Source organism: Nicotiana tabacum, chromosome 1 (assembly GCF_000715075.1).
Source record: "Nicotiana tabacum cultivar K326 chromosome 1, ASM71507v2, whole genome shotgun sequence".
Taxonomy (NCBI): domain Eukaryota; kingdom Viridiplantae; phylum Streptophyta; class Magnoliopsida; order Solanales; family Solanaceae; genus Nicotiana; species Nicotiana tabacum.
In genome coordinates this window covers 41,608,185-41,622,291 of record NC_134080.1, presented here as the reverse complement: position 1 = coordinate 41,622,291, position 14,107 = coordinate 41,608,185, and the positions used below count along the sequence as shown (strand labels likewise).

At 38.7% G+C, this 14,107-nt stretch overlaps 2 protein-coding genes across 5 annotated transcripts; one reads left to right on the top strand and one right to left on the bottom strand.

Annotated features, from left to right (window-relative positions):
- Positions 1 to 874: 874 nt before the first annotated feature.
- On the top strand, positions 875 to 5,197 carry LOC107764026 (adenine phosphoribosyltransferase 5-like). The gene is made up of 7 exons (XM_016582554.2): positions 875 to 1,101; positions 1,677 to 1,787; positions 2,373 to 2,465; positions 3,145 to 3,294; positions 3,367 to 3,425; positions 4,314 to 4,386; positions 4,887 to 5,197. The coding sequence occupies exons 1-6, from the start codon at positions 1,011 to 1,013 to the stop codon at positions 4,380 to 4,382; spliced, it is 573 nt and encodes a 190-aa protein (XP_016438040.1). The 5' UTR covers positions 875 to 1,010; the 3' UTR covers positions 4,383 to 4,386; positions 4,887 to 5,197.
- A 279-nt stretch (positions 5,198 to 5,476) lies between these two features.
- Positions 5,477 to 9,891, bottom strand: LOC107764025 (pentatricopeptide repeat-containing protein At4g21065-like). 4 transcript variants are annotated; one of them, XM_075250213.1, is made up of 5 exons: positions 7,591 to 9,891; positions 7,204 to 7,446; positions 6,942 to 7,129; positions 6,282 to 6,840; positions 5,477 to 6,193 (listed from the first exon to the last, which is right to left on the bottom strand). In XM_075250213.1, exon 1 carries the CDS (start codon positions 9,759 to 9,761, stop codon positions 7,980 to 7,982), a length of 1,782 nt encoding a protein of 593 aa, XP_075106314.1. In that variant the 5' UTR covers positions 9,762 to 9,891; the 3' UTR covers positions 5,477 to 6,193; positions 6,282 to 6,840; positions 6,942 to 7,129; positions 7,204 to 7,446; positions 7,591 to 7,979. The 4 variants fall into 4 exon arrangements, with proteins under 4 accessions (XP_075106314.1, XP_075106309.1, XP_075106311.1 ...); XM_075250208.1 differs by having other exon boundaries at positions 5,477 to 6,840; positions 7,204 to 7,455; positions 7,567 to 9,891; XM_075250210.1 differs by having other exon boundaries at positions 5,477 to 6,840.
- Between the last annotated feature and the right edge of the window lie 4,216 nt (positions 9,892 to 14,107).

The window sequence follows — 14,107 nt, the reverse complement described above, 5'->3', positions numbered from 1 at the left end:
CATGGCCGGCCTAACCACCGCTTTATAGAACTTACCTTTGAGTATCAGTGACACTCTCTTGTCACACGATACTCCAGATGCTAACCTTCACTTCATCCATCTACCCAATACAATATGTAACATCCTCGTCGATCTCCCTTCCCCCCTGGATAACCGACCCAAGGTACTTGAAGCTGTCTTTACTCGGGATGACCTGTGATTCAAGCCTCACATCCATGCCCACTTCCCTCTGCTCAGCGCTGAACTTACACTCTAGGTATTCCATCTGTGTCCTGCTAAGCTTGAAACCCTTAGATTCAAGAGCTTGTCTCTAAACCTCCAACCTCTCGTTAACACCGGTTCGCGACTCATCAATCAAAACTATGTCATCAGCGAATAACATGCACTATGGCACATCCCCTTGAATGTGATGTGTTAACGTGTCCATCACCAGGGCGAATAGGAACGGACTGAGCGCAGAACCTTGGTGTAACCCCATAACAACCGGAAAAAATTCTCAGAGTCGCCTCCTACTGTCCTAACCCGAGTCTTTGTCCCATCATACATATAGAGAGATTTGACTGTATATCTCACAACAACAACAACAATCCAATAAATCCCACAAGTAAGGTCTGGGAAGGATAGAATGTACGCAGCCTTACCCGTATTTAACCACTTGTGTGTGATGCACACCACCAAATATAGAAAGAGAGAGAGAAAAAGAAGAGAGAAAGATTTAATCCTTTTATTATTATTATTATTATTATTATTATTATGTTACTTTGAGAGGGAAAAGAAATGCAATTTAAGAACCAACTACTCTATTCTTGTTGGAAGTAACAAAGTGAAGAGCATACCAAACCAAACCTTCCTAAAAGACATTGAAGAGTGAGAAAGTACACTGCTTCTCCTGACTATTAAACAAACTTCAGATCAATTCCCTCCTCTTCCTCTAGTCTTATATATACAGAGAGAAACACAGACCAATTAATTTCTCACATAGAAAAATAATAATCAAGAATTTCAAGAAGATGTTTGCTGCTGAAAATGGACTCAAAGGAGATTCTAGGCTTCAGGGCATTTCTGAAGCCATTAGAGTTGTTCCTGATTTCCCTAAACCAGGTAGTTTTCATTTTTCTACCTGCATTTTGACCCCTTTTTCTTTTTATGGGAAAGGAAGAGGAGCATCGTAGCTACGTCAAAATTGTCTAGTCTATAAGTCACGGGTTATCTCCGTCCGTGGGGGAGCGCCACATGTCTTGCTACTGGGGCTAAAATTATCTTTGTATGGTTTATAAGTCGCAGGTTATACCCGTAGTCAGCGGGGGAGCCACAGGTCTTGCTACTGAGGTTAAAATTGTCTCGATATGATCTATGGGTTATCCCGTCAGTCGGGGAGCCACAGGTCTCGCTACTGGTTCTATGCGTTCGGTAGAACCCTGCAGCTCAAAGTCCTGTATTTATCTTAAAAAATTTAATTAATATGTAAAAAAATCTATCCCGAACCCAGTAACTTATCGTGTTCTAGATTCTGGAACCCATATACTCAACATTGGCTCCGTCTCTGAAGCCGCCACTAATGTAAGCATTACATCACATACACTCGAGGTGCGGTCCTTCCTTGGACCTTCGAACCCTGTGTAAGTGCGGGATGCATGTCTTTTTTTTTTAATACTATTTTTTCCTTGTTTTTGCAGGAATAATGTTTCAGGATATTACAACTTTGTTGTTGAATCATAAGGTATTTAAAGACACAGTGGACATATTTGTTGATAGGTACAAAGAAATGGACATCTCTGTTGTTGCTGGTAAATCTCTTCTTTCACTTTTTAACTATTAGAATTTGTATCTGTTTTTTCCTGTGTATGCAAAGGAAATATTTTTTCTTTCACTGTATTAATTTCACTGAAAAATTTCAGGTTATTTCTCCTTGTTTTTGGTCCTTTTTTATTAATCATTGAAGATTAGGTCATTATTCCACATTAAAATACAGAATCTTTTTTTAAGGAAATTTCACCCACATTTGATATGTTTGGTGTGGAATACATTTTTTAAAGCATAAATTACTTGTGTTGGATTAATTTGGAAGCTGTATTGAAGTGTATTTAAGCACCTGCCTAATTTTTTATATGGCAAAATGCAATTATCTTTGAGTGTAATGACCAAGTAATTTTGGATTTTTCCTGAGTTCTAAAATATTTTATTCAATGAGAGAGACAGTTAATTGTTTTTTTTGGTGATACAGTGCATTTGGTCAGAATTATTTAATTGTAGTATGATAGTGTTTTCCATAATGTTAGGATATCAGGAAAAATTGTTCTTCACCCTTACTAATTTGCAAACTTTTTAATTTCTTTTCCTCATTTTTCATTAATGGCCAAATTACTTGATAGGAATTGAAGCTAGAGGGTTCATGTTTGGTCCATCTGTAGCTCTAGCCATTGGTGCAAAGTTTGTTCCTTTACGCAAGCCAGGAAAATTGCCAGGTATTCTTAGATTGATTTTCTAAATATTCATTAGAAATTAGAACTTCTTTTCATTATGAGGAGCACTTAATTATCAGTAATGCATCTCATTTTTCTGGTGGAAATGTTGTGAAAATTTCATGTTAATGTTAGAATTTCGCTCTCGGATCCATCTTAACTATCAAAGTCAGAGTCAGTATCTTGTGATTCATCTTTTGTTCGTCAGATGAGAAGATTTATCAAAGAGAACAGGATAAGAAATGGATCAACTTAAGTAGTTGATTAAAAAAGGGTAGTCCAATGCATTAAGCTTCCGCTATGCGTGGGATACAGGGAAGGGCCGGACCACAAGGGTCTATCATACACAGTCTTACCTTGCATTTGTGCAAGAGGCTATTTCCATGCTTCGAACCCATGACAGTTACTTTACCAGTTACGCCAAGGCTCCCCGAAGTAGTTGATTAAACAAACTAATTTCATGTAGGATTGTCGCTGACCGTATATTTAATATCATGCATAATATCTTTTACATGCTATTGGGCTCTGCTTCCATGCTGCCCATTCCATCTTGGAGTATGGTCCAGATATGGAAACCATCCTTAGAAGATTGCTTTAAAGGTTGGTCTTGAAAAGGAAACCTTATTAATGCTTGACTACTATTTTTGGAAAGTCTTATCTCAACATTGACAACACTGGACAGGTAAGGTAATTGCAGAATCATATGAACTGGAGTATGGGAAAGATTGTTTGGAGATGCATGTTGGAGCTGTACAGCAAGGGGACAAAGCAGTCATACTTGACGATTTGGTAGCTACCGGTGGAACGCTCTCTGCTGCAATTAAACTTCTAGGTAATTTCTGTGATTCTCATGGTTCCTTCGTTCTTGGGCTCGGCTAATGATGTTTTCTATGCTACAATGTAGAACGGATGGGGGCTGAAGTGGTTGAATGTGGTTGCGTTATCGGAGTGCCAGAGGTCAAGGTAGTGCTTGTTTATCATTCTCTTTGACTTTGCTTTGTTTATTTAAAATTCTCATATTTTTAGGACTTGAAACAAGTTGTTAATCAATGCAAACCTTTGTTGAAGGAAAGTAACTGTTTTTAGGCTTTCGTGTGTTTTTTATGAATTTTGCTACAAGTTACATAAAAATGATAGAAAAAAGTCCAAAAGAACTACTAAAAGTAGGGCCCCCGGGGTTAGCTCAGATGGCAAAGGTTGAGGGACTTGTGTTTTAGGTCACATGTTCGAGCGTGCCCCAAGCGAACTAACTTTGGTATTTAAGTGAAGGGTAGAGGGGCGAGCCCATCATCCCTGAGTTTCAAAGGCTGCATTTGGTTCAAACAGTTGGCTCCAGGCGGATTTCCTTGGTCTTTATTTTATTTTTTTTATACTGAAAGTGGGTCTTATTTTTTTATTTATAAGTCTCATTTTGTTGGCATTTGTTCTTTCAGTTTTTTATGATTGAAAAGAAAATAAATATCCTTACCGGTTTCCTTGGCATGCAATAGTTATTGCCTACAGGAACTAGATCTCATCTGCAAATCTCATAAATACTACATCTGCCCTACTGCTGTTCAAATTTAACTCTTGAGATGCTCTAACTAGACAAGCTCAGTTTACTTCTTCTCTTTTTCTGTAACGGAATTTAGGATATTTAGTAATTGGAGATACTTATTCCTTGGCAAATATAAGCTCACTCATTTATTTTCTATAAGTGTTTTTTATCACTTCATTTTTATTGGAACAAGCATGATCAGGGTACTAGTTAATTTTATACAGTCTGAGCTCTGAATCATCTGTTTTGTGCAGCACAATTTGCAAGTTATTTCTTTATTTTTTTTTTTCCGTCTGATTTTCTCTGCGTTGCAGGGTCAAAGCAGGCTAAAGGGAAAGCCTCTCTATATTCTTGTGGAACCGCGGGAACTAGAAGATTTTTAATGAGGTACACCTTGTCATTTTCTTCATAGATTCAGTTTAAGAAACAGATTATAGTTCCTAGCTATATTGTAGTTTGCATAGAAGTAGATATAAATGTTCGCTGAAACACTTGGTTTTCTTGTTCCCCTTGTTCTTTTCGCCATGTTATCACTTGTCTGCCTATTTTGATTCTTATTTTGACAGGTTAGTTCTTTACTATTAATCAGAGAATATGATAAAAAATCATTTTGCATTGACTGATTTATTGAAGTTAACTATGAAGAAGCTTATCCACGCCTGGGTTAAATGATAAAAATGACACGGGAATGTATATCAATTAACGATGGTTGTGATAACAATATATGTAAAAAAACATGTCCCGTACTTATTGAAGTGGTATAAACATCAGGTGCAGATAAGTTTTTTCTGCTAACTATTGCCATTGGTGATTCAAATTGTTTGTATTCGTCGCTATTTCAATCAAAATCAAGATTCATGATTTATAGTCTTTTGTTCTATTTGCAGTTATGTGAATCTTTAGGTTGATTTCTGTCAAGAAGAGATGATGCCGATGAAAAAATTCACAGCTATTTGGTTGACCAATGCTCAAATTTTGGTTTCCATTTATCATTTATTGGCCATTTCTTCTTTTTTTTTTCTTTTTTTTTTTCATATGGTTCTTTCAGTTTCATGATTAGTTGAATTTCATTGTTTGATATTTTCTTGTAAAAGCTGACTGAAAATGTGCCATGACAGAAGCTGGGTTTGACCATTCGCTCTTCTATCTAATTTACTTAATGCGATTCATTTAAAAAAAGTATTTTACCATATTTTAATATTTTTGTTCAATTAAAAATTAGTTCTAGCATTCGTTGTTTGGTGTTGACTGTTTAGATTGTTTTCCTACATGATTCTGATTTCTTCATCGTTATATGAAATTTAGTGGACAATTATGGTTAATTGCAAAACGATAGCAGAATCGTTCGGCACACCAATTAAATCTTCTTTAAGTTGTGTGCATCGACAAACAAAGGTTTTTATATTTATCAACAGGTAACTTTTATAACAAGCTGGCCAAATTGTAATGATAAATAAATAAAAAGAAGTCGGCATAATTGCAGATGACTTTCTCCCTCTAGATTTAATTCGAGATAAAGTTGCTAAATAGACTACCATGAAGTCTGAATTGTCATACCTTGCTGTATCTATATTCTTTCTTATTTTCTAAATTAAAGGTAAGTGGAATAAAAATTACAAAGTTCAAATTAAAAAATACGACAACTTGTGAGGATACTGATATTGTAGAATTCTTGGGCACTTCCACCACCCAAGGGAAGTTTCCCTCTTTAGGCTATACTCATATAAGGCAATAAATTATGGGTAATTGAGATCAGAAGATGGATTTGAGCAGTTGTAGCTAACTGATGATCTTGCAATGGTTTCATGGAGCATAGAAGATTCACACAGTCATGAGAAGTAGCATCATATATTAATAATCCTGGATCCACAGCACGATTCGAATCAACATGTCCTGCTCCGATGCCTAATGGCGTTGCTAGGCTATTGTTGCCGCATCAACAATGGGGGTTTGAAGTACTGCCTAAATGGTTCACACCTTCATGGTGGTCATCATAACACACCTAATAGTGATGGACTCCAATCTGATTGCACAACTTTTGGCATGGCAGCAATTCCAGTAGCATGAGGAGAGGACATGGATACGCCTGATTGAAGAAAGGACTCATATTCTAATTCTATGCTGGTACAGTTGCCAGTTGTACATACAGTAGAAGGCCAGGCTCCTAAGATTAACATGCCTGGTACCATTCTCGCTGCAGCAGAAACTAAGACCCCCTTCAGCATGGCACCAAAAGAGGCAATTGCTATAGAATCTTTTCATATTATGGAGTAAATCAGTACCTAACCAAAATGGATATTCTGTCAACACCATCTGCAACAGCCTGATCCATACCAGCAAGATAATTCGAAGTATAGCTTCCTTCTGTCCAGGTCACCTCGTAAACAGCCAGCATAGCATGTGGAGCAACTCCGCATACTGTTGCTTTGGCATATCCATAGTACGGAGCAGATTGAGCATAGTTTCCAGCAGCAATGGAGGCTAGATGTGTGCCATGACTGGAATTATCCCTGGCAGAATTAATGGAAATGTTCACACTAGGATTAGCTGCCACATTGATTGAAATAAATAGCCCCAACGAGTTTCCTGTTGCACATCAAAGAATTGAATTCCGTCCCCTCACAATAAATTCCTTCCACCTTTTTGGGATTTCAGGTGTATCATCATCTGTAAAGCTAGCATAATCTGGCCAGAAGACGGGTTGAGCTTCAAGAACCATAGGAATATAGGAGCTTTCAGCAGAATGTTGGCTAGCGAAAAGAGGATCAGCAATTTTGATGGAATCAATGATGGAGCAATGCTACTTGGAGAACTCAAAGTGGACAATGTAATTGGTTCTCTCTGCAACACAGAAAAGAGGAGCAAACAGAAATCATCAAAACAAAAACCAAGAAATTTTGCCCACCCCATGAATGATCTCTGTCTGGTTTCTAGAGCTATACCGCCATTAGTCAAACATGCATCATGCATCAAAAACCAACTGAAGTTTTGTATTGAGCCATAGTTTCCAGATCATATTCCATGGCCATTGTGCAGAGCTAGATTCACCCTCATTAAGTACTCTATAGTATGAGTTGACTGTGACGTGGATACTGCTGGTCCATTCATGAGATTCCTAAAATGTGTTGATCTGCCCAACTCCAGAATTAGTTGATCCATGCTAGTTACTTCCAAGTCAAAGTAGTTTTTTCTAAAATCACATACCATTCACTTCCTGATCCACAATAGGCAATAGTTGCTTTAACTTCTTCCACAAAGCAAAAAAGATCTGGATATTTCAGCTTCAGGGGTCTGTGTTCCGACCTTGTGGCTTGCTGTTGTGGGAGCATGTGGGGCCTCAAAGACACTAAAAAGATATTTCTTTATTTTGTGCACAAAATTTGAGGATCCATGTAGGTAACTGGCAACTTGAAGTGGAATGTGTATCAACAGGTTTTTGAAAGGAATCTGCAAGAACTATCAGATACTTGATTTATACCTTCAGCAAGGTGGAACATGAGCTGTCAACTGGGTATTAACATCTTAAATATAGCAGATTATGCAGGAATAATGAGTATGTAATCTTACCAGCTGAAATGAAAATGCAATCACCTGAAGTTATTAAAGGGTTTGGGGAAACTGAAGGACTTATTCATCAGATTGAATCCCTTTTGCTTAGGGTCAGGTACCTCGCTTTTTGTTATTACAAAAGTAGCTACTCCTCTCAAGACTTGTATAGACACCGAGGATGATCCTCTTAAAATGATACATACAACACTGTAGAAGGGGTTGAGGAATATTTCTTCCACAGAAAGCATAGAGTTGCATTAATTGTTTTCAAACTGCCCATCAAGCAACGGACCAGATATTTGCGTCTTTTTTCCGGTAACTTTTCCTTGAGCAGAATGCAGTAGTTTTCATCGATTTTGATATTTTCAAAAGGCCACGTTCTGATTTCAGCAACTTATGCAAAGTTCCAGTTCCAATCCCACAATTACGTTTTACCAATAATCTTTACAAGAGCAAGATCCATTGTTGAAGTGGTGAAACCGGCTACGATCTCTAACAACTATCTCGCGATCATAGACCTTCGATATTAGTTTTATGGCAAGGTGGCAATCAGCACAGACCCTTAAGTTCTTCACAATTCTAATAGAGGTCCCAGGTGGTGTACTGATCAACATAAATGCAATTGCAATTTTTTCACTATGGTACGCCAAAGCAGTCTCTTTCTCCTCTTCTTCTATGTCAGCAAGCACATTGGATGTATGAGGGACATAACCTTCCAATCTCAACAATCTAGTCATTTCCGCAAGCATAGCATATATAGCCTCAGTTTTAGGATGGGTTCTATCTCCCATAACAAATTCATGCACACGATTACCCAACTCAACGAGACTATGCCCGGGGACTTTCTTTACCCCTTCTTTAAGCATAGTTCTCCTAAGTTTATGCACATCTGACCATCGCCTTTCGGCTGCATAAAGGTTCGAAAGGAGCACATAATCTCCAGAATGTTTAGGTTCTAACAGCTTAAGGTGATTTCTGGTCATCTCCGCTAGAGCTAAATGACCATGTATTGAGCAGGCACCGAGTAATGTTCGCCAAATCACCGCATTGGGTTGCAATGGCATGTCTGTAATATACTTGTACGCCTTTTCCACTAAACCAGCCCTTCCTAATAAATCAACCATGCAGCCATAGTGTTCAATTTTCGGCTTAATTCCAAACTCCTTTTGCATCCTTTCAAAGTAAGCAAAGCCTTTGTCCACCAAACCACAATGGCTACAGGCATATAACACCCCAACAAATGTGATCTCAGTAGGAACAAATCCTTTTCTTTCCATTTCCTTGAAAAGCTCAAGTGCTCTCTCACCAAACCCGTTAACAGCCAAACCTACAATCAAAGAGGTCCAAGAAACTACACTATCCTCCTCCAACTCATCAAAAATTTGCTCTGCCTCTTTTACATTCCCACATTTAGCATAAAGATCCAAAAGGGCATTTGCAGCATGCAAATTCTTATCCAAACCCACCTTCAACATAAACACATGCGCCCTTCTACCCAAAGCTAAAGCACCAAGCTCAGCAGAAGCAGTCAACAAACTAACCAAAGTAAACCCATCAGGCTTAACACCCTCAAAAGCCATTCTCCTATAAAGGGTCAACGTTTCATTAGGTCGACTATTCAAAGCATACCCATTAATCACTGAATTCCACGCCACAAGATTCTTGTCAGACATTTCCTCAAACACCTTATGTGCATTCTCTGCTTGACCAATAGCTCCATAAAAATGAACCAAAGAATTCTGAACAAACACCAACGATTCAAACCCATTTCTAATCGTAACGCAATGCACTTTTTCTCCTTCCCTAACATCAATCACTTTCGCAATAGCTTTTAACACAAAAGGGTATGTATGTGTATCAGGTGCAACAGAATTCACACACATTTCATTGTGTATTTCAATAGCTGGATACGGGTTTTCACTCTCAGCATAACCTCTAATCATTGTATTCCAAGTAAAGATATTTGGAAATTGAATTTGATAAAAGATTTTCTGGGCGTAACGCATTGGACCTGAAAGGGAAACTAGAGAGAAAATCAAGTACTTGCCCATTTCTGGGCTTGACAAAGGGATGCCACGTCTGATGGAAAATGCATGTACTTGCTTGAATTTGTAAGTTGAAGAGGCACATGAAAGCAAAAGGGCAATGCATTTTTTCAGAATGTATCGTTTTGTGCTCTCTCCACTGATGTTATGTGATTGCATGTCATTCATATTTTGAGGGAGAGCCGGTATGGTGGGGCAAAATATTTGTCTATATATAATGGTAACAATTTTCAAATTTAACCTCGTATAATGTATTTTCAAGTACCTTGTCCTTGTTACTGGTTATTAATATTGCTATTTTCATCTGGTTCTTAGGTTGCTAGTACCATACGATTCCAGAGCCGAGTTATAACAAAACCCAAGTTCCACATCCTAGTTGGCTAAAAAAAGGGTTAAAATGCTAGGTTGCTCGACCCTTAAATATATTTCCGAGTCGTCTTGGTTCTCTAAGTTTTCCAAGAATGAGCACTTTGATCTGTGTTACATACTTAACAAACTCTAACTATTAAATTTAATAAAAATTGTAAACAAAATGAAATATTCTATCAAGTTTGAGGGGTTGTCGATGTATTTGGCCTATATAAATTGTTGGAATTGATGCCGATTAAATGGTCTCTTGAGCCGAAAGTCTATCGGAAACATACTCTCTACCTTTAAGGTAGTGATAAAATTTGCGTACACACTAGCCTCCCCAAATTTCATTTGTAGGATTACACTAGATTTTTTTTGTTATTGTTGTCGTTGTTGATGCTAATTAAATGATTATCTCTGTTGATACACAGAGTCAACAAGGTGAATCTATTTTCAAACCATGTTGCTATATCCGTAATGGTCGCAATGCAGTATGGTTTGTGCTCTATTTGTTATTAGTTGGTGTTGGTTCTATCACATGCACTAGCTAGCATGTTGTATACGGTCGAAATCGGGCTCATCTATGATAGATCGGGATTGAAATGTTCCAATTTTTATTTTTTACTTTTTTTTTTTGAAATGGAAATACCTAACTAACCTAAATAATAAGAACTTCCCCATTGAAGATCGACCCTGGGTTCCATCGAACCACGGTACGAGGTGAGAACACCCGCCTTCGAGATCATCGAGTTCATGACCCCGGAATCGACCCCGACTCCGAATGAGCTCGAGGAAACATTGTCGGACCAAATATCGGAAGGCCAAAATATCCGTAACCGGTCGGATATCACGGCAGGAATCTCGGCATGTATTAATGAGAAAACGGTTAATTAGCAAAGCATGAGATTTTTTTACCTTTTATAGAGTTGTACCTAAAGTAGGACTCCCCGACTATATAAAGAGGGTCTGATTAGTTGTAAAGACATCGTAACACGCATCCCAAAGCAATATACTTTTATTTTCTCTCTAAAAGTTCTTATTCAATTGTGTTTTTATTCTGATCAAAGTGCATTCTCTTCAAGGGTGTTTCACTCTCCAAGGCTATTATCGCTCGATTCGTGTGATTCGAATTCACTTTATCGCACTTTATTTCAATTGTAATTCAATATATCGCTTTGTGTCAATTTAATCCACGTATCCTTAAAACCACTTATAAATTCAATTGTTATCCGATTTTGCGGATAAACAGTTTGGCGCCCACCACGGGGCTAAAGATAATAGTGATTATTTGATACAAATTTCCATAACACATACTATTTTACACTTGTTCTTTGAAGTGTCTCTCATTTCAGGTTAAAGCTCAAAATGTCAAATTCACAATTGGCACTCCTACTTGCTGACAATGAGTCCGGTCCCCATGGTGAAAATAACAACATAGCACCCGCTAACGAGGTACCGCCCGTAGATCCCATTGGAATTCCAGTCGCGGACCCGTTGGATGCCAACTCGCATATGGCTATCGACACAAACCTGCCTACCGACCCCGTGAATAGCATCCGTGGTGGAACCCGATCGACGACGCAGAATACTCAAAATAATGGAGGAGACGGAATCAATCTACGGATGATCTTCGAAATATTATAGGCTCAACAGGTGACGATAGCTTAGTTGCAAAACCAAAACCGCACACTGAGCAGAATTGAACCCGATATGTCCCGAAAAATCACCCGCAGGGGAGAACCGATCGCGGAGAGGCCGAGTGGGAACGAGTCAGGTACTAACCACGAGATCATAAAAATGCTCGAGGAGCTGACAAATGGATAGAATCGGGGGAGAAAAAAAAATCTAAGCAAGCGACAAAAAGGTGGAAACCTACAACTCCAGGGTCGACTAGATCCCAGGAGCGCCGCCAATGCTGAAAGGCTTGGATTCCAAGAAGTTTGTACAAAAACCTTTCCCTCCGAGTGCGGCTCCAAATCCGATCCCTAAAAATTCTATATGCCCGAGATTCCTAAGTACAACAAGACGACTGACCCAAATGAGCATGTCACTTCATACACGTACACCATCAAAAGAAACGACTTGGAGGATGATGAGATCGAGTCTGTCTTGCTGAAGAAATTCGGAGAAACCTTGTCAAAGGGAGCTATGATATGGTATCACAGCTTACCTCCTAATTATATTGACATATTTGCTATGCTTGCAGACTCCTTTGTGAAAGCACACACTGGGGCTATCAAGGTCGAAACTAGGAAGTCAGACCTCTTCAAAATAAGGAAAAAGGATAATGAAATGCTCAAAGAGTTCGTGTCTCGTTTTCAAATGGAACGGATGGACCTGCCACCGATCGCTGATGATTGGGCCATTCAAACTTTTACCCAAGGACTCAATGTTCGCAGTTCGGTGGCTTCATAGCAATTGAAGCAGAATCTGATAGAATATTCGGCTGTCACTTGGGCTGATATGCATAATCGGTATCAATCGAAGATCAAAATCGAAGATGATCAACTAGGGGCTCCTTCCAGATCCGTTTATCCTGTTAGACCCATCGACAGAGTTAAGAGAGATATCGATCGTGAACCAAGGCCGAACATGGATCGGTATCAGCCGTTCAATGAGGAACGAAGAAGTAGTGGGTTCGGATGGAGTTCTATGTGAAATGAAAGGAGAAATGACCGAGGTCTGAGTAGCCGGGGACTCATGAACAAGAACGGTTTCGACAGGCCTATCAGACCTAAAGAAGCACCAAGGTTATCGGAATATAACTTTAACGTTGATGCTGCTGCCATCGTATCGGCTATCAAACGCATCAAAGATACCAAATAGCCTCGACCTCTACAGTACGACCCAACCCAAAGGGATTAAACCAGATGTGCAAATATCATGGCACTCATGGCCACAGAACGAAGGATTTCCGATAGTTGAGGGAGGAAGTAGCCTGGTTATTCAACAACGGGCATCTTCGAGAATTCTTGAGTGACCGAGCCAAGAATCATTTTAGAAATAGGGATTCTAATAAACAAACCGAGCAAGAAGAACCTCAACACGTCATTCACATGATCATCAGAGGGATCGATGTTCCTATAAGACCGATGTTAAACGCACCAAAGTGACCATCACGAGGGAGAAATGAACTCGAGATTACATACCGGAAGGAACCTTGTCTTTCAGCGACGAGGACGCGGAAGGGATCGTACAACCCCACAATGATGCATTGGTAATATCTGTACTTGAAGATAAAATTCGAGCAAAACGTGTGTTAATTGATCCAGGTAGCTCGGCCAACATCATCCGATCGATGGTCATAGAACAGCTCGGCCTACAAGACCAAATCATGCTTGCAACCCGAGTTCTAAAAGGATTCAACATGGCATGTGAAACTATTAAGGGAGAAATAATGTTACCAGTAAATGCCACCGGGACCATCCAGGAAACCAAGTTTTATGTGATCGAATGAGACATGAGGTAAACTGTCCTGTTTAGAAGGCCACGGATCCACAACATGAGGGCAGTACCCTTGGCTCTTCACCAAATGTTAAAATTCCCAACGCGAGGAGGGATTAAGACGATCTATGGGGAGCAACCGGTTGCAAAGGAAATGTTTGCAGTCGAAGAAGTGATTCCAGTATCAACATCGACGACACCAAAGGAACCGAGTTCGGATACAAAGCAGGAAGCTAAATAGCAATTATCGACACCAACCACGACCCAATCAGATAAATAGGGGAATGGTGAAGACGATGATTACGGGGTTCCCAAATCTTTTAGAGTCCCTGATAATTCCGACGTTGTGAGCATGTGATTTTTGCCCTACTAAACAATACTCCTACAAAATTAAAGAAATAGATTTTTTGCAAATTGTTTTCAATTTTATAGAATTTTTGTAGGATTTTATTAATTGTTTGCATTTTTGTGCACGTTTAATTTTGTTAAAATCATTAAAAATGCCCCAAAAATGTCAAAAATTTCATGCATTGCATATTAGGTTTTGTGTTCATATTTTAGGATTAATTGGTTAATTAATTACTTTATTAAAATGAAAAATCACAAAAAATATTGTCCATTTTACATTTTTAGCTCTTAATATTAGATTAGTAATTTTCTCTTCATTAATCTAGGATTAATTAATTTTGTAAAAATTATAAATAGATAATTAGTTTGAT